General features: G+C 66.2%; 3 protein-coding genes across 3 annotated transcripts; 2 read left to right on the forward strand and 1 right to left on the reverse strand.

Moving 5' to 3' along the window:
* Positions 1 to 959: 959 nt before the first annotated feature.
* On the forward strand, positions 960 to 3,802 carry Aps1-1 (Aps1, sigma subunit of the adaptin 1 complex). The gene is made up of 7 exons (XM_005759177.1): positions 960 to 1,208; positions 1,351 to 1,398; positions 1,544 to 1,580; positions 1,738 to 1,797; positions 2,071 to 2,115; positions 2,287 to 2,533; positions 3,727 to 3,802. Exons 1-6 carry the CDS (start codon positions 1,024 to 1,026, stop codon positions 2,386 to 2,388), a joined length of 477 nt encoding a protein of 158 aa, XP_005759234.1. The 5' UTR covers positions 960 to 1,023; the 3' UTR covers positions 2,389 to 2,533; positions 3,727 to 3,802.
* A 1,198-nt stretch (positions 3,803 to 5,000) lies between these two features.
* On the reverse strand, positions 5,001 to 5,784 carry EMIHUDRAFT_359454 (hypothetical protein; the record flags this gene model as incomplete). Its single annotated transcript, XM_005759178.1, has 2 exons — positions 5,362 to 5,784; positions 5,001 to 5,340 (listed from the first exon to the last, which is right to left on the reverse strand). Coding segments are annotated over exons 1-2 (428 nt in total), but the record flags the coding sequence as incomplete, so codon positions are not given.
* Positions 5,785 to 15,128: 9,344 nt separating this feature from the next.
* Positions 15,129 to 15,965, forward strand: EMIHUDRAFT_106737 (methyltransferase domain-containing protein; the record flags this gene model as incomplete). The annotated part of the gene is made up of 2 exons (XM_005759179.1): positions 15,129 to 15,674; positions 15,801 to 15,965. 2 exons carry the CDS (start codon positions 15,129 to 15,131, stop codon positions 15,963 to 15,965), a joined length of 711 nt encoding a protein of 236 aa, XP_005759236.1.
* Positions 15,966 to 17,373: the final 1,408 nt, after the last annotated feature.

Here is a 17,373-nt window from a genome sequence, read left to right on the forward strand (position 1 = left end):
GGGGGGGGGGGGTGAGGTTGTGACGTTGCGTGGCGCCGAGCGGGTGGGCGGAGGACACCAAGCAGACGTGCGGTCCTAGGCTAGAGCGCAGCGAGGGCGGCGCAGCGGCGCACGAAGAGCGAGAGCAGTGGGTGAGCGAGCGGCGCAGATGATCGAAATGCCCGAAAAAAATAATACCTCTTACCTGGTGCGACAGCAGGAATTTACCTGCCTACCCCGATGATTCTCGATGGAAATAGATACCCCTGATGGGAAGGCGAAACACAGTCCGGCCAACTTTTAGGTTTGTTGTTAACGCGCTGGGACACCACAACACGGTATGGGTGGACGCAGGACGGGCGAGATGATGGTAACACAGGTATGTATGCATGTATAGGAAGGTGAAGAACAGCCAGGTTCGGATTGGAGCGCTACAGAAGGTAGGTAGGTAGGTAGGTAGAAAGGTGAAGAACAGCCAGGCTCGGACTGGACACCAACGCGGTATGGGTGGACGCTGGACAGATGATGACGACACGCACGAGCGACACACAGACACAAACAGGCTCACAAGACACACAGCCATCTGGCTGCCACACACCCTGAGTCGGCGTACACATAACTCAGGGCCACATCCTCCCTGTCGCCCCCCCCAGCACTCCACCTTCTCCACGGTGCCAAGGGCACAAACAAGGGCACAACTCAAACAACAGACGACAGGAAGTGACATACATACATGTGAGGCTAGAGCAGCTTGCTCCACCTCTAGCAATCTCACCGGCCTGCGAGGCACGGACGAGACCGTATGTGGGGTCTTGTGAGGTGTCTATGGACGCCCTCCTCATGGGCTAGCTGCCTGCTGCTAGACTTCTCTCGCACTCACGGACAGTGACAATTAAATGGGTGAGTGTTAGGTAGGTAGGTAGTAAGGTGAAGAACAGCCAGTGTTGCAGCGAGACCCCAATACTCGAGTACTGAATCCTAAAGTGCAGCACACAGCGCCTTTTTGCCGGCGTTCAGCCGCGCTGACGAGCTACAGGCCTCGCGATGGGCATCCACTTCGTGCTGCTCATCAGCCGGCAGGGCAAGGTGCGGCTAACAAAGTGGTATTCTGCGATGCCCTCAAAGGAGCGGGCGCGCGCGGTGCGCGAGGTGTCGGCAGTCGTGCTCTCGCGCCAGCAAAAGCAGTGCAACTTCCTCGAGTACAAGGACAAGAAGATTATTTACAAGCGGTGCGCCGACCGCGCGCGCCGCGCTCCCCTCTCCGCGCCACATCGTGGGCCGGCCCTCCAGCCGCTCGCGGCGACGGCTCTGCACCCGCTCTGTCTCTCGTCTGCTCTGCCACTCAGCGCCCGCCGCCTCTCGCCGCCGCAGATACGCGTCGCTGTACTTCTTGGCCTGCGTCGACGAGGAGGACAATGAGTGCGCGCGCGCGCCCGCTCTTGCTCTGCACCGGCACCTTGTCTCAAATCCGCGCGCAAAGCCGCCGGCTCCCTGCGCTGTGCGCCTCGAGACCTCGGGAGGTAGCACGCTCATGTGCGGCTCCCCCTCGCGCACGCCCGCGCAGGCTGATCGTCCTGGAGACGATACATCATTTTGTGGAGGCGCGCCAGCCGCACTCTTTGCGCTGGCCTCTTTTTCGCGCGTCGCAGCGCAGAGGGGGGGGGGGGGGGCAAACCTTTCGCGCACAGCTCGCACAGCTTGCACGACCCGCCACGCCCGCCTCGCCGCCTCGCCCTCACCCGGCCCGCCTGGCGACAGGTGCTCGACCGCTACTTTGGAAACGTGTGTGAGCTCGACCTGATCTTCAACTTCCACAAGGCGAGAGACGCACGCCGAGATGTGTACCGAGACATGTACTGAGATATGCAGCCGTGGAGGGCGACGCGGCGGGAGATAGCCGAGGTGCAGCCGACGTGCAGCCGGCGTGCAGCCGAGGTGCAGCCGAGGTGCAGCCGGCTTGGGCCGCTCTCTCGGACACGCCATCGCGACACGCCATCGCACCGCCGCGCCTTGCGGAAGAGATGGCACCCGAAGAGAGGGGGCACCCCGCCCTCGCCTGGTTGCCCACACCCCTCCCTCCCTGGCCGCCAGGCCTACCACATCCTCGACGAGCTGCTGATCGCGGGCGAGCTGCAGGCCACCAGCCGCCACCACGCACTCGCCCCCGCATCTGCAACCTCTGCCCTCGTTCTTTTCTCCATCTCTGTCCCCGTCCTCGCCCACACCACCACGCCCCACCTCCTCCCTCGCCCCCGCCTCCGCCTCCACTGCCGCCCTCGCCCCCACCGTCCCCCCTCCTCCGTGCAGGAGCCGTCCAAGAAGGCCATCTTGCGAGTGACGGCCGCGCAGGACGCGCTGATGGAGGGCTCGGGGGACTCCAAGGTTTCAGACTCAAAGTACGAGATCTGACGCCCGCCGCGCCGTCGGCCGCTGTGCTGTGGGGTGGGTGGGACAGGCGCGCCTGCTGCGGGGCGGGGCAGGCCGGCACCTTTCCTTTGCCGCGGTCAGGCGCAGCGAGGCCAGTGTGCGCGCGCCGGTGTCTCTCTCTCCGCCTGTAACTTGAAAAAAGTAATATATCTTTACTTCCAACACCCGGACGTTCCCAGGGTGATGGAAGGTTCGACGCACCCCCGGACTGGGCAGAGAAATCCCAGGAAACAAAAGGCCTGGGCACTCCACCCCGCCCCCACACTTGCCCTGACTGCCTGACTGCACAGGATAGCGTGCCCCGACGAACGGCGACACATAGCGGGGGACACTGCGCCGGGGGGTATGCCTAACTGTGGTGCTTTGTGTGGGTCGCGTTCCCTTGGTAGCTGTGTGGCTGAAGCCCTCGTGCCGCTGGCTTGCCCCTTCCAGCGGCTGGCCCCTCGAGACTTGGCGGTAGGAGGGGGAGACGGGAGAGGGAGGCCCGGTGGGAGGAGAGGGAGAGGGAGGCCCGGTGGGAGGGGAGGGAGAGGGAGGCCGCCTTGGGCTCTTCTCCTCCCCCCTCCCTGGGCTCTTCTCCTCTCCCCTCCCTGGGCTCTTCTCCCTACCTGCCTGGTACTCTCGGCCTGATTACCGGAGCGTCTGCTGGGGAGCAGACGCTGGGGGGACACTCTCGCCCGGAGGCGGTACGCACGACCCGGAGGCGTGGGGCTGGGGGGGCGCCGCGCCGCCGCCGCCGTGCCGCCTTCTCCCGCTTTGACCTCCCCCAGCTGCTTCTCCTCAAATCAACCTGTGAGCTTGCGAGGGCGGCGGGGGTGGGAGTGCTCTCGGGCGGCGTGTGCGAGCGCGCGCGGCGCGAGATCTCTTTCGCGAGGGCACGGTGGGTCGGGTGAGTATCTCGCGCGCTCGCACTATTTCACGTTATATGAGGCACTGCCCTTGAGTGCCTTTGCAGAACCGCCAGCGGCGGTGGTCGAGCCGGTCCGCGGTTCGAGCCGGGACCTTTTGGCTCCCGGTTCGAAACTCGCTTGGAGGGTTGCTTCGCTCTCGCGGAGCGAGCGCGGGCGCGCGGGTGCGTGTGCGCGTGCGCTGCTGCAAGGCGAGGCGAGGCGCGGCGCGGCGCGGCGCGGCGCGGCGCGGCGCGGCGGGCGGCGGCGGCGCGCGGTCGTTCCTTTTGCCCGGGTGAGGCGTGGCTTGCGCGCCGCGCGGTGATGACGCCGCACGTTGAAAAGTCCTTGGTGAGCCACCGCGGTGGCAGCGAGCCAAAGCAAGCCACCTGCCGCATGACGGGTTGAACAACGGCGTCTCTTTTCTCCGCCTGTAACTTGAAACTTCTCCCCTTACGGCTCTTATCCAGCTCCGTCGTCGTGTTTTGTATGGGAGCTAAACAGCTATGCCTGTGGCCGGTACGGGCTGTGGCTGCCAAGACTCAAGAGCCAAGACTCTCAATCAGGACACTCGCAAGAGTCACTCATTGTCGGTCACACACTCTCAAGTGGGGCCAGACGGCCACAGGTTTACGAGAATACGACTTACGAGATGGGGAGCAACGCGCGCTACGCCGCTACGCGGACCCTCTTGGTCTCTTGGACGATACTCTGGAGTGTAGAGAGTTCAGGGCACACGCCGGCGCACAGTGAAATCGCGAGAAGTGCGGCGAGTTCCGGCGAGAAAAGCGAGAGTGGAAAGAGAGAGTCGAGACCGCCCGCGCCTAGCCTGCTCCCTTCCGCTCACGGTCCCGTGTCGCGAGACCCATGCGCCTGACCGTGGCCGAAATCGCGCGATCCGCGTCCGCCATGCGGGGCCGAGGGCATTGCGAGATCGAGACGCAAGAGCGCACCACTCCACACTGCCGCCCGGGCGAGTCTTCACGTGAGAGCCGCCTTCGCGCCCTGCAGGATGAGCTGGTTGCGCGCTGAGTTGAGTGCAAAGGCCGCGGTGGTGGCGAGGGTGGCTGCCGCGATGCTCGAGCCCGCGACGATGCCGAAGAGGCAGCCGCCGACGGTGCCCACCACCTGACATGCGTGGGCAGGCTGGGCCTCTTCACACAAGCCTCAGACGATCCCCTCGCCTTCTTCTCTGCCCAACGATCATCTAGATGTGAGGTGTTGCGCATTTAACAGCTGAAGCCCCCTCGCACCTTGAAGATGTTCCCGAGCGCGTTCCGAGCCCTCGTCGTCGCTGCCCCGGGGCTGTCCTTCGCGTCGTTGGGCACCGCTGCGACGCAGGACTGCAGGCTCCTCCCGAGCTGCGCTCCACTCCAACACCCGAGACCCAGGCAGGCTGGCGTGACCACCGTCACGGCCCGTCGTGCGCGAATCAGCGCATTGGCGGCGATCTGCCTGGCCGCTGCGAGCGACGCCTCGGTGTAGCTACCGGCATCGGAGAGCCCCGTCTCAAAATGCATCAGCTGCTGCAAATGGCTACTGCGGCCAGCGGTGGCGTCCCATAGAGTGGACGAGAGCGCGACGGCGGTGCCGGTTATTTTCTGTGATGTTTTTCTTTTGAGAGCGCTAAAATTCTTTTGAGAGCGCCTTCGTTGTTAATAATACAAACCGATATTCCTTTGAGAGAGAGATTTTTGAAGACCAACCAGAAATCACGACTCTCACAGTGATTTGGGCTCGGCAGCTTGTTAGCCCTCAGCCGAAGCTGGGGCCGGTCCCGTAGCCGAGAGAGCCCGCGCCGATGAGTTCGACGCGGTCGGGGGGCCTTGCGGAGAGGCCAGCGGGGTGGCGATCGCTGTACTTCATGGTGCCCTCGGTGGGGCGGCTGACAAGCCAGAGGTTGATACTCTGGACGACCCATAGGATGCCACGAATGCCTGGAGGAGAGGGAGGCGAGGCCAGAGGCAGACTCAGCTGCTCTCGGGTGATCTCGCTTTGGTGGCTGAAGGACCGATGGTCCTGTCACATTCGCGTTCCGAGTCGTGGGGGTAGAAATTTCCGGGGTAGGATCGAGTCAGCACATCCTTGTAGTACAGCGGACCGCCAGGCTCGCCGGCAGCATCCGCAGGGAGGCAGCATATCAGGCACCAGTCTTCTGGTGAAGCTCAACAGCTGCGGCCGCGATGGCGGAGTCGGCCGCGGTTCGAGCGAGCAGCTTTTGGCTGCGGGATCGAATCGCGGAAGGCTCATGCCCCCGCGGAGCGACGCGGGTCGCGCGGCGCGCGCGTGTGCGCAATGCGACAACAGACGACAGACGACAGACGCCTGAGCGCTGTACGACTGAACGACCGTCGCCGCAATCGCCACCGCCGCCTTTTTGACGAGCGCGAGCGCGCTCGTCGGCGGCCAGCCGTCGCGGGCCGGGCCGAGCCCGGCCTCAACCGGCCGCGCCGCCGCAGCAGGCCCGGAGGCCCACATGGCGGCAGACCAGCTGATAAGGAGCTCTCTCCCTTTGTCGCCGCTTCTCACACACCCGCCGCACCGCACTGCGCGCCCGCCCACCGCCCCGCCTAGGCGGGAAAGAGATGAGAAAATGGGACCGCGAGGGTGGCACAAATCATGTTGGAGCACGCACTTGGAGCACTTGGAGTGCAGTCATCAGCCTCACATCCAGCGCCGGGCACCCAGCGGGGGCCGTTTTTCTTGTTCCTTCGCGCCGGCGCGGCCATCCACACCGCCGACGATAAAATGATTGAGGCGCAGCACGAGATCCCTCGTGCATCGCGGCTGCTCTCCGAGATCTCACTTCTGCAGCTCCTCCTCTGCTTCCTCCTCTCCCTCGGCAGGGTCGACGCCTTTATCGTTGGCGCCGTGATTGGTGAGCAAAGTAGACGGGACCGGCTTCGCAGCCCGTCACACACAGTGAAGACACAGAGATCGGCTCCACGTGCGCAGCACCGCTCAGCCGGCGCCGGCGTCCGACCCGCAGGACTGTATGCGACGCGGGAGCAGGACCGGCAGGCCGTGGAGCTGTACATGCTTCTGCTTGCGGCGGGTGCAGCGATGGACGCTCTCTACCTGCTCACGTGCGAGGAGGCGTGCACTCTCACCATCGGCCAGCGTTTCGCCGCCTCCCGCCCGCGGCCGCGGCACGCCGCGCGCACCACACCTCGAGGCTGGGGCGCCGTTGACCGTGCCCTTACTGCAAAGCACTCGGTGTCGAAACACCTCTCCGACGCGCTCGACTTAGTCTGTTCACTTCCCCGCCCAGGTGCCGCCCCTCCTCTTCCTCGGCGTGCTCGCCGGGCTTGCGCTCAAGGTGCGCGAGCACCGCCGTGCACGGTCGGCCGCCGCCGCCGCCGCCGCCGCCGCCGCCGCCGCCGCCGCCGCCCACGCCAAACTCGCCCCGCTCTCGCCAGCTCCAGCCGGAAGCACCTCGGATCTTGCCACACAAAGCAGCATGCTGCCACACACCGGTGCCGGTGCCGGTGCCGGTGCCGGTCCTCACAGCACCACCCGGCGGGGCACAGGCCATTGCGGCCGTCCCTTGCGTGACGCTGCGGGGCGGCCTTCCGCGCCGGCGACTCGCCTCTCTAACCTCGGACGACCTCTCCGCCCACGTCAAGGCGAGAGCGCAGACACTTCCGAGACACTTCCGAGACGCTTCCGAGACGCTCCCCCTCTCCCTCTCCCCCTCGGCCGACTCGGCTGCCCCTGCCTCCCCCGCCCGCAGGCGGCGATGGCCGAGGCGCTCAGCAAGCACGCCGCCCGCTCCGTGCGTCGCGACCCGCCGCCCCCCGCAGCGGCGCGTACAGCGCTACCCCCGGAAAGCGGCGCCGTGCCGGTGGCCGGAGGCGGCGGCGGCGTTGGCGGAGGAGGCGGCGGAGGCGGGAGAGGAGGCGCAGCGGGAAACTCGGGCTCGTGGGAGGCGGTCTGAAGCCCGACGGCCGTTCGCTGCCAGATTGTGTTTTCGATCGCCTCGCGCCGCGTGACGTGCACCTCCGCCGTCGTCGTCGTCAGCCTGCCGCTGTTCGCTCGGCCTCGGGGGAGGGGGGGGGGGGGAGTTGTTCCTTATGATTTCGTCAAGAAAGACCAGTGTAAAGAATTTACACAGTGAAATTCTGAAAAAGAAATTCCACGACAACCCATGGGAGGGATGGGAGGACGGGACGCCGCCACCACACAAGGATTTTAAGGAGCGAGGCGTGTGCTGTGGTGCTACGGACCCAAAGCCCAAACCGTCGCGGGGCCCACCCTTGGGCGCGTGCCGTCTCCGTCTGCCTCTTCCTACGGCTTTATCTCTCTTCGCGCAGGTCTCTCGCCAATTCTCGCAGCGACCTTCATGCCACCTCGCGGTCTTCTCACTCTCGTCGTTCTCTCTCACTGCCGCTTCATCCTCTGAGTCTGACTCGTCGCTCACCTCGGCCTCGCGGACAAGGTCCGTGGGTCAATCATTGTCCTCAATCAAGCAATTCCCTCACGTGTCTAATGTACTGTGCGCGCACCGCTCTACTACGAGGTCGCCGAGCTGGCGCTGCCCTCTCTTGGAGAAGTTTACCTTACCTTACCTTACCTTCTCAGACAGAGACACGCTCCGATCTCTCACGCTCCGATCTCTCTCACGCTCCGATAATGGGCGATCACGATCTCCCATCTCATGCTCCGACACGCCGTCCTCTCTCTCAGGCTTCGAGACCCTCTCTTGCGACAGCCGCACCTTCGCAAACATCGAGCTCATTGAAATCAACCCGCTCGGCGCCTGCTCTCCCTGTTCGGTTGGCAGGAAGCACGAGGGCAGCTCGGACAGCGGGGGGTCTGGCTTGCGGCGAAAAGGCGGCTTGCAAAGTCTCCAGTGGAAGGTGTAGTCGAGGCTGTCGCGATCGCGACTATTACCACTCAGACACGCCTTCACTCGCTGCACGGATGTGCAAGGCGGGTGTCGACGTCGAGGTGTACAATGCTGTGGGCGGGTTCCATGACTTTATCGAGTACTCTGAGGGGTGTGGAGATGAGGGGCCTCCTGAGCTGGAGCATTGCGCAGCGCGGCTGCTGGTGCTCGAGGGCGGCCGTGCGGTGGCGTGAGGGCCTGATTGGTGACCTCCTCGCTGCCTCGAGGGAAGGGGGGAAGACGTCAGGCAGCTCTCACTCCTGTGATGAGCGCTTGAACCGAGGCCCCGCCCCGAAAGGAAAGTATTAGCCACACGAAACCCGAGACCCCTCCCCCCCCGCCCCGATCCCCCCACCCCCTTGCTCCCCTCCCCCCCCTCGGGAGGGCCGAACTGAGGCGCCCGAGGGGACCCCGCAATTCCCTTCCCCCCTCGGAGGGCCGGACTGAGGCGTCGAGGGCCCCGCTCTTTCCTTCGCATAGCGGCCACTCTTCGGATCGCTGGTCGAGCGACCCGGGGGATGCCCCGCGCGCCTGACCCAGGCGCGAAAACGAATCTGCGAGGCGTGGCTACGGGGATCGGCTTCTTACACAGCCCTTCCCTGCAGCGAGCCCCCCTCCAACCCACCCGCGCTAGGTCTCGGGGGACGCCGGACGCAGGGATCAGCCCCGCGCGACCTCGGGAACTAGCCGGGGCAGTCGGAGAAGGGGCAACTCCGTGCACTGACGGTCGGCCGTCAGAAAACACGCCTCCGTGGCTCGGGTTACACCAATCCTCGCTACCCAACGCGGCCAAAGGATACTGAGTATCCACCTCGAGAGATCGAGAGAGAGCAGATTGTGAATGAGCGCGGCGACGAGGTGGTGGACGCGATCCGACGCGCGGGCGTGGTTGCTGCCGGTCCACCTCGACGTCGCACGCCGCCAGGCGCGGCTGGTGGCGGCGCACGCCCCTCGACGCCAAGTACCGAGAGGACAAGAGGACGTACTATTTCTTCGACAAGACTGGCCGGGCCTACCGCATCTACAACCCGAGAGGGCTGCCCCCGGCGCATACATACCTTCCGCTTACCGAATGGAGCTCACGCAGCAATCTTCTACAACACGCTCAGCGCCGATACTCCGCGACGATTCACCATTCGGCCTGGAGGGAGATGCATGCGGCGGCGGGCCGCGCAGGGAGGAGGGAGCAGGTGCGGTTTGTCTCGGCGAGCCAGTTCGGCGCGGGCGCGTTTTTGAACGCGATCCCGACCCGCGCGCACTTCCGTCTGCCCTCGTACGTGCTGCGCTTCGCGCTGCAGCGCCGCTTCGGATTACACCTGTCGATGATGACGGACGTCATGGCGGACGGCATCTACAGCCAGCACGGTCTGCCCTTTGACGCCCTTGGCGACGTGGCGCAGAACGACGGCGCGGCGGGCCACCAGACGCGGCACAAGGAGGCGTCCTCCTGGACCTTGTCGAGCTGCTGCGGGGCAAGCTGGGGCGCGGCGCGGTGGAGCACGAGTTTCACTGCGAGCACAGCACTACGAGGACGGACTTGTACATTTACCAGGGCGTGATTGGGGACCTGCCCTGCATCGGCGACACGAAGATCTTTGCCGGTGTGCCGTCGGACCCCTCGGGGGTGGGGCGCATGGGGGCGTTTGTCGCTTGCGGCAACACGCTGCCACGCGCCCGCGAGACGGTTCTGGGCGTGGAGGGCGGGGACAGGGGCGGGAGGGTGGGGATGTGGGACCCGCGGACGGGGACCGGGACGGTCGAGGCTGTCAAGGGCCAGTACACGGACGCAGAGGGGAAGTGCCGCGTGGAGGCGCTGCTCTTCGAGGAGTTCGGCGCAATGAGCGCGGGGGTGGAGGAGCTGCTGATGCGGGTGGCTAAGGTGGCGGGCCGGAAGCTCACGTGGTGGCAGTACGACCAGACGTCGTGGTCGGCGCGCGAATGGATGCCGTTTGCGCTGCAGCGACTGTCGGTGCAGCTCTGGACGGCGCTCGCGGACGAGGCACAGCGCGCCATTGGTGCGGCGTCGCGCGACCGCGAGGGACCGCGGGGGGGGGGGGGGGGGGGCTACCGGGATGGGGGGTTCTAAGGGGAAGGGAGCGGGGGGCCCCCAATAGGGCCCCCGCCCTTCCCGTAAAGGGCCCCGGGGAGCCCCCCTTTTGGTATATATAAATGAGCTTGCCCGCGGCGAGGGCGGTCGAGTGCACGGAGCTAAGTGCCTCGCCGTCCTCGCGGGAGTCGCTTAGGCGGCTCCAGTGGTGTACCTGTGTTAGTGCCAGTGCGCGCCAGTCCCGTGCCCAGTGTTGTGCGAGGGGCGTGAACGCCGATTCGGGGCTGCATCCGGGCGGACCAGCAGCTGCGGTGTACTGCGCTGTGGCACGGGCTCCTCACGCCGCAGACAGCGGCACAGCTCACGGCCAGCCACCTCAGCAGCGGCGGCGGGGAAGGTCAACGCAGGCCCCTCTTCCGTCCGCCATGCCACCGCCATCAGGCGGCGCCGCCGCTGCTGCGGCCAGCATCTGTGCCACCTCCTTCACCGCCTCCGCTGCTGCCACCGCTGCTGCCACCGCCAACCTCGCTGCCACCGCCAACCTCGCTGCCACCACGGCCGATGCACTCGGCGTCGCAGCTGCCACCACCCACGCCGTCGCTCCATTCTGCGCGGTCTATAACGGCGTGTGCGGCTACACAGCCGCCTGGCCTGAGCAGGCGCTGCGACCGAGATAGGCGCGGATTAGACGAGATCAGCCGAGTTTAGCCGAGATGAGAGGATCGACCCTCAGGCGGGCATGCTGCCACCCACTGTGCCGCCATCAACGCTGCTGCCGCCGACGCTGCCACCGGCGCTGCTGCCATCGGCCATACTACCGCCAGCCGTGCTGCCATCGGCCATGTTTCCACACATGGCTCTGCCGCACACGCTACCATCGGCGCTGTACACCAGCGCTTCCGTCGGCGCTACCACTGGCGCTTCCATCGACGCTACCGCCGGCGCTTTTGTCGACGCTTCCGCCGCCGGCGTTGTTCAAGAGGATGCCATTGCCGACGCATTTGCCGGCACCACGGCCAGCGTTGCTGCCAACCTGGCGGCCTGGAATGCTGCCTGGAATGCTCCGGCGGCGGCGCCTCCTCCCGCGCAAGGCGTCGCGGCGGTCTACATCAACCTCGACCGGCGTGCGGACCGGAGGGAGGTGGTGGAGGCGGAGCTTCGGGCGGCGGGGCTGGCAGCGTCGCGATTCCGCGCACACACCGGAGACGAGGCGAGCGAGGAGGAGGTTGCGAGGAGCTGGGACACGCGCCGCAACGCCAGGTACGACACCCCTGCTCACAGCTAGAGGTGTGAAGAGACGCCGTTCACAGCTGGTCAACGCCAGGTACGACACCACCTGCCCCGCCGGCGCGATGGCCATGTCGAGCGGGGAGCGCGGCTGCGCGTCGTCGCACCTGACGCTGTGGCGACACTGCTCTGACCTCGAGGCGCGCCTGCTGGTGCTGGAGGGTGCAACCTCGGGTGATCTCGGGTGATCTCGGGTGATCTCGCGAGACCTCCCGAGACTAGGCGCCCCTGCTGATCCTGGAGGACGATGTCTCGTTCAAGGCGGGCGCTAATTACGCCAGTTATGATGAATTGCTACTTGACGTTGACTAGCTTACCGATGCGATGATGCCTCGCTCAAGGCTGGCGCGGCGGGCGCGCTTGCTGCGCTGGTGCAGCTGGTGGAGAGGTGTCTCCCGCCGGCGGACCGCTTCGTCCTCCTCTACCTCAGCGCGCACGTCGCGCGATGGCGGGACGCGGCGCCGTCGCCGCGCGCGCAACGCGTGCTGAGCGCGGCCGGCGGGGCATTGCGCGAGGCGGCGTGGGCGTGGCAGACGCACGCGTACGTGGTGTGGCCCCCCGCCGCTCGGCTGCTCGCGCAGGAGCGGACCCTCAGCTCGGTGGGCGTGCAATCTCGGGCAACCTCGGGTCATCTCGGCCGATCTCGCGCAGGAGCGGATCCACAGCCCGGTGGACGTGTACGTCTCGTGCTTCGCCGAGGAGAAGAGGATCGCCGCGCTCGTTGCGGACCCACCGGTGGCAGCGCTGCGGAGCCCGTGTGCCGACTGTGAACGGCGTCTCTTCACACCTCTGCGTGTGAGCAGGTGGCCGAGCAATGGAACCCGTATGCCGACGGCGACGTCGTGCACTCGAGCCTCGAGACGACGCCGCTGGCGAGCTTCGCTTGATCTCGGCTGGTCCGTTGGCGCATTAGGAGTAGGACACAGTCTGCGGGGGCGGTAGGCGTAGGGGTGGTTGATGGGGCAGGCTTTACGAGGTTAGATAGGAGTTTGAGCGCATAGAGCGAGCGGTTTAGGACGATCACAATCATGCACTTGAAAGGGGGGTCCCACGCGGCCTCTCGGCGCTGTCTCGGCGCTGGTCTCGGGTCGGCGCTGGGTCCTGGGTGTGCAGAATGCAGGAATCTAGAAAATTGCGATTTTTAGTCAACCCTGGCGCGCGCATCTCACATCTCAGAGCTCAAGAGCGTCTGGAGGCAACAGCCAACATAGAGTACAAGGCTGCGCGCGGCTCTGTTCAAGCGCGCGCGCGTCGCCGACAACCTCTACCGCAGGTATGAGGGGCGGCTCGCGGAGCTGGGCGTTGGCGACGCTGGCGACCTCCGGCCCTTCGAGACGGCCCGGGGGGCGGTGAGAGACCTCTCCCGCCGGCATGGCGCACATATCACCCGTAGAGGCCTCTCTATAGTCGCCTTTTGGCACCTCCTCTCTCCACGCCGCCGATTAGACCTCGCCGCATCGCATCGCCCCCTTCCCTGCCCCGTCGCCCTCCTGAGCTCTCCCTCCTTCGCTCCAGCCATGCACAGGACTGGACCATTGGCCCGCGTGCCAGGCGTCCGGGACGGCCGGGTATCGGCTCCGTACTTTGAGCCCTCTTGGGCCACCCTCGCGTCCACCGGCCGGCAGAGCACCGCTTGGGCGACTCAGACGGCCCGCCCGACCAGCACGTTCGATCGTGCCGCCCCCACAGCGTCAGTGGCGTGCGTGGGGTGGCAGGCGGCGTCCGCGCAGCCCCTCGTGGGGGTGCCCACCGCTCTCCTCTCACCGCTCCCCCCCGCCCGTGGCACCCCACACACTCGTCCCTCCTCAGGGGCGCAAGGCGGCACGGCACGTTCAGCGCTTGCCTCGGCCCACCTCGCCTTCACGCCCGCCACCGCGACCAAGGAGGTGGCCTCGGCGGCCCAGATGAAGCCCGTGCGGCTCGTTTGGGAGCCGCATGCCGTCCCTCTCTCGCCGGCGCTGCTCACCACGCCCAAGCCTACGCCGAGGAACCCGTCGCGCCCGTCGCTCACGAGCTGGTGGCTCGCATCGACCGAGTCGTCCAGCTTTCTCACGCCCTGATAGCACGCTTCCGGAGTACCGACGGCTAACTAAGGCCGAGGCAGAAAAGGTTTCTGTTTTTTTTCTCCGCTTTTCTTCACAGGATTTTCCTGTGAAGAGAGACGTAGAGAAACCGATCTTTCAAACTCGGTGATGCGCCTGGTGTGTTCCGCGCGTTTTCCATGGCGGGCAGCATCGGAATGCTTGCCCGCCCGGCGCCGCGCCCGCGAGAGGCTGCGGCGCCACCGAGCAGGCTGACGCCGCCGACGGAGGCTCTAGCTCCGTCGTCGGCGGCAGCTCGCTCTGCGGCTACTCCGCGGAGAGCAGCCGCGTGCAAAAGCGCTGAGCAACTGCCAGATGCAGCGCCTGCTGAGCTGCTGCCTCTGCTGCCGGCGCCGCTGTACTGCTGCGCGGCACCCGAGCCCGGCTGCTGCTGCTGCTGCCCGCAGCCGTTCTGCTCGCTGCCGTGCTCGCTGCCTCAGCTCGGCGGCTCGCTGCCTCAGCTCGGCGGCTCGCTGCCTCAGCTCGGCGGCTCGCTGCCTCAGCTCGGCGGCTCGCTGCCTCAGCTCGGCGGCTCGCTGCCTCAGCTCGGCGGCTCGCTGCCTCAGCTCGGCGGCTCGCTGCCTCAGCTCGGCGGCTCGCTGCCTCAGCTCGGCGGCTCGCTGCCTCAGCTCGGCGGCTCGCTGCCTCAGCTCGGCGGCTCGCTGCCTCAGCTCGGCGGCTCGCTGCCTCAGCTCGGCGGCTCGCTGCCTCAGCTCGGCGGCTCGCTGCCTCAGCTCGGCGGCTCGCTGCCTCAGCTCGGCGGCTCGCTGCCTCAGCTCGGCGGCTCGCTGCCTCAGCTCGGCGGCTCGCTGCCTCAGCTCGGCGGCTCGCTGCCTCAGCTCGGCGGCTCGCTGCCTCAGCTCGGCGGCTCGCTGCCTCAGCTCGGCGGCTCGCTGCCTAGGCCGAGCGACGGCGGCGGCTATGTGGCGTACAAGAAGGCGGACTACGCGCACGCCCTCTCGCGCTCGGACACCGACGTGCAGATGTACCTGTTCGAAACCTTCGGCGGGTGGTGCACCGCGGTCAAACGGCTGTTCTACCAGATGAAGGACAAGGTGCGCAACAAGCTCTCGAAGCGGCAGCACGAGGACGAGGCGAGCTGGTCGACGCGGTCGTGGCTGTCGCTGCAGGCCCAGCGCATGTCAGTCGCGCTGCAGCTCGCGGCGGCGGAAGAGATTGCGACCGAGCTCAGGCTCGCCGCGGCGTCGGAGGACGCCGCCGTCGCCTAGACTCCCCTGCGTCACTACGTGCCTCCCCGTCTTTGTAGCCTGGCGTTTGTGCCCCGTTTGTGCCGCGTCCCGTGCCCCCGAGTTCATTTTATTTTTTTCAAACTCGGTGTCGAACCACCAGCCCGACGCTCACTACAAGTGACTGCCCAAGATCAAATTCGAGACGACCAACATCCGACCACAAAAAAGGCCCGCGCGTGCTGCGCGGGCCGGCGAGCGACTAGCGAGCCAACCTGCTAGTACTTGATAAAGCCCAACCGCGGCGCGGTCTTTTCGGTGGGCCCCGCCCACCCCGTCCTGTGCATGCTCCCCGTCGGCCGCTCTCGCCTCGCACTCGCCGGCGCCTCCCTCGCGTACGGCACTGGCCTCTTCGTCGCGTACGAGGCATCGCGGCCAAAGCCGCCGCTGCTCACGTGCGAGCAGCGGCGCGACCGCTTTGCAGAGCTGGCGCAGGGATACGACGGCGACGTGCACTGCGACGAGCAGTCGAGCGGCATCCTGGCGTGGAGGCAGGAGCTCGTCGCACAGGCGCGCGGCCGCGTCCTCGAGATCGCCGGCGGCACGGGGCGCAACCTCGAGCACTTCCCGGCCGCGGTGAGCGAGCTGGTTGTCGGCGACAACTGCGAGGCGATGCTACAGGTGGCGGCGCGCCGGGTGGCCGAGGCGCGAGTCGGCGGAGGCGCCGCGTGCTGCCCCAGCGCAGTCACACTGGCGGTGATGGACGCGTCGGCGCTTCCGTTTGCCGACGACTCGTTTGACACGGTCGTCGATACCTTTGGCGTTTGCTCCTTTGAGGCGCCCGTCCAGGCGCTGAGAGAGATGGGGCGCTGCTGCAAGCCTGGCGGCGCCGTGCTCCTGCTGGAGCATGGCGCGTCGTCCCTCGCGCCGCTTCGCTGGTGGCAGGAAAGAGCGGAAGCGCAGCTTCGGCCGCTGCCGTGAAGAGGCGCTCTTCACAGCGCACACAACCGTGAACAGGCCCACCGCCTCAACCGGCACGTCGACCGGTGGGGGTGCTACTGGAACCGGGACATCGAGGGGATGGTGGCCGAGAGCGGGCTGCGGGTGGTGAGCGTACAGCGGCGCCACCTGGGCACGACAGTGATGCTGCGGTGCGAGCCTGCGAAGGGAGAGGCGAGCTGACGCGGAAGCCGACCTAGGGCCGAATGCGACGCGGCGGAGCGGCCTGGCGCCGACGACGCGTGGTACTGAGCTCAAGATTCATCTTCAAGACAACTGCTAGACACACACGCGGCCAATGTAACCAGCTACACACGTTTTGTGTTTTGTGTTATCATTCAACAGGCACCGTTGATGTCCGTTCGCACGGCTTCGCGTGTGTGTGTCGTGACGCACGTCCGGGCCCTGAGTAAGTGACACCAGGCCGACTACACGGTGAGCCATACGGACCTTGCAGAAAACCTTTTCCTTCTAAGCAGGGCTACACTATGACCCTATAGTGTGTGGGTGTTCCTGGCGAGTTGTGATGAGTAGAATTAGACTAGCCAATACTATTTTGAAGTTCATATATGAAAATACCAACTTGCCTATGTGCACGTCTCCGCCGCGGCGGCCCGGAGGCGGCCCGGCGGAGCGGTCAGAGCAGCACTGCGCGGGCCGGCGATCGACTCTCGACTATAGTACGGGCTCTATTGAATGGCCTCAAGGTGCTCTCTAGGGCTGCCCTATTCCGCTCGCCCGGCTACGTCGCCGGGCTTCGAAGGAAAAGGTTTCGCTCGGCACGGCGTCGGAGAGCAAACTTCGACGTTCGTCCTATAGTGGAAGCTGGACGCACGTAGGCAAGTGGCCCATGACCAGGCGGGCTGCTGCTCAGAATCTGGGCCGTCGGCGCTCGCTCTCGCGCTCTTCATAACGGCGTTGCCCCCTCCCTCCCGCGCCGACGTTGGGCAGCCCGACCACGACAACGTCAGCGCCGCTGGCCTGCAACTCGAGGCGCCTTTGAATGAGCACGAGCCGGTGCGCGGCGGCGGCGCGGGTGATGCAGCCCAAGGTGACGGCGACGGCAGAGGGGGCGGCACCGGCGGCGGAGGAGGCGGCAGCGGCGGCGATGGCCGCGGGGTCGGCCCGCCCGCCTTTGCTGCTGGTGCTGTGGGCATCATCACAGCTCAGCGGCGGTGTGCGACCATGCGCCGCCGAAGTGACAACTGGCCCGTTGGTAGCCCTCGCTCGCCAGCGACGCGCCCCTATCGCCGATTGCGTCGCCCCCGATGAGTACTGTATAGGCCCACCCTGCTTTCCCTAGGTCTTCCGACCCGTCTGTGTATGCCACCCAGTCGGGCGGGCGTCGTTGCGCCTGCTCTGAGTGTCAGTTGCTGCTGTGGGCGAAGAACGACCCCTGGTGCCTCTACCATTAGTCTCAGCTTGACCCGGCATGCCCCCCCTTCACCCTGAGGCGCTACACAGAGGAGTGCGACTGTGCTCACCGCGCAGCCGTTTGTCGCCACCCCTCGGTGCGACGGTGTATCATTCACTTTATGCCACCGTTGCATATCCCGTTTTGCGAACGGTGTATCATTCACTTTATGCCACC

Source organism: Emiliania huxleyi (assembly GCF_000372725.1).
Source record: "Emiliania huxleyi CCMP1516 unplaced genomic scaffold EMIHUscaffold_81, whole genome shotgun sequence".
NCBI classification, from domain to species: Eukaryota; Haptophyta; order Isochrysidales; family Noelaerhabdaceae; genus Emiliania; species Emiliania huxleyi.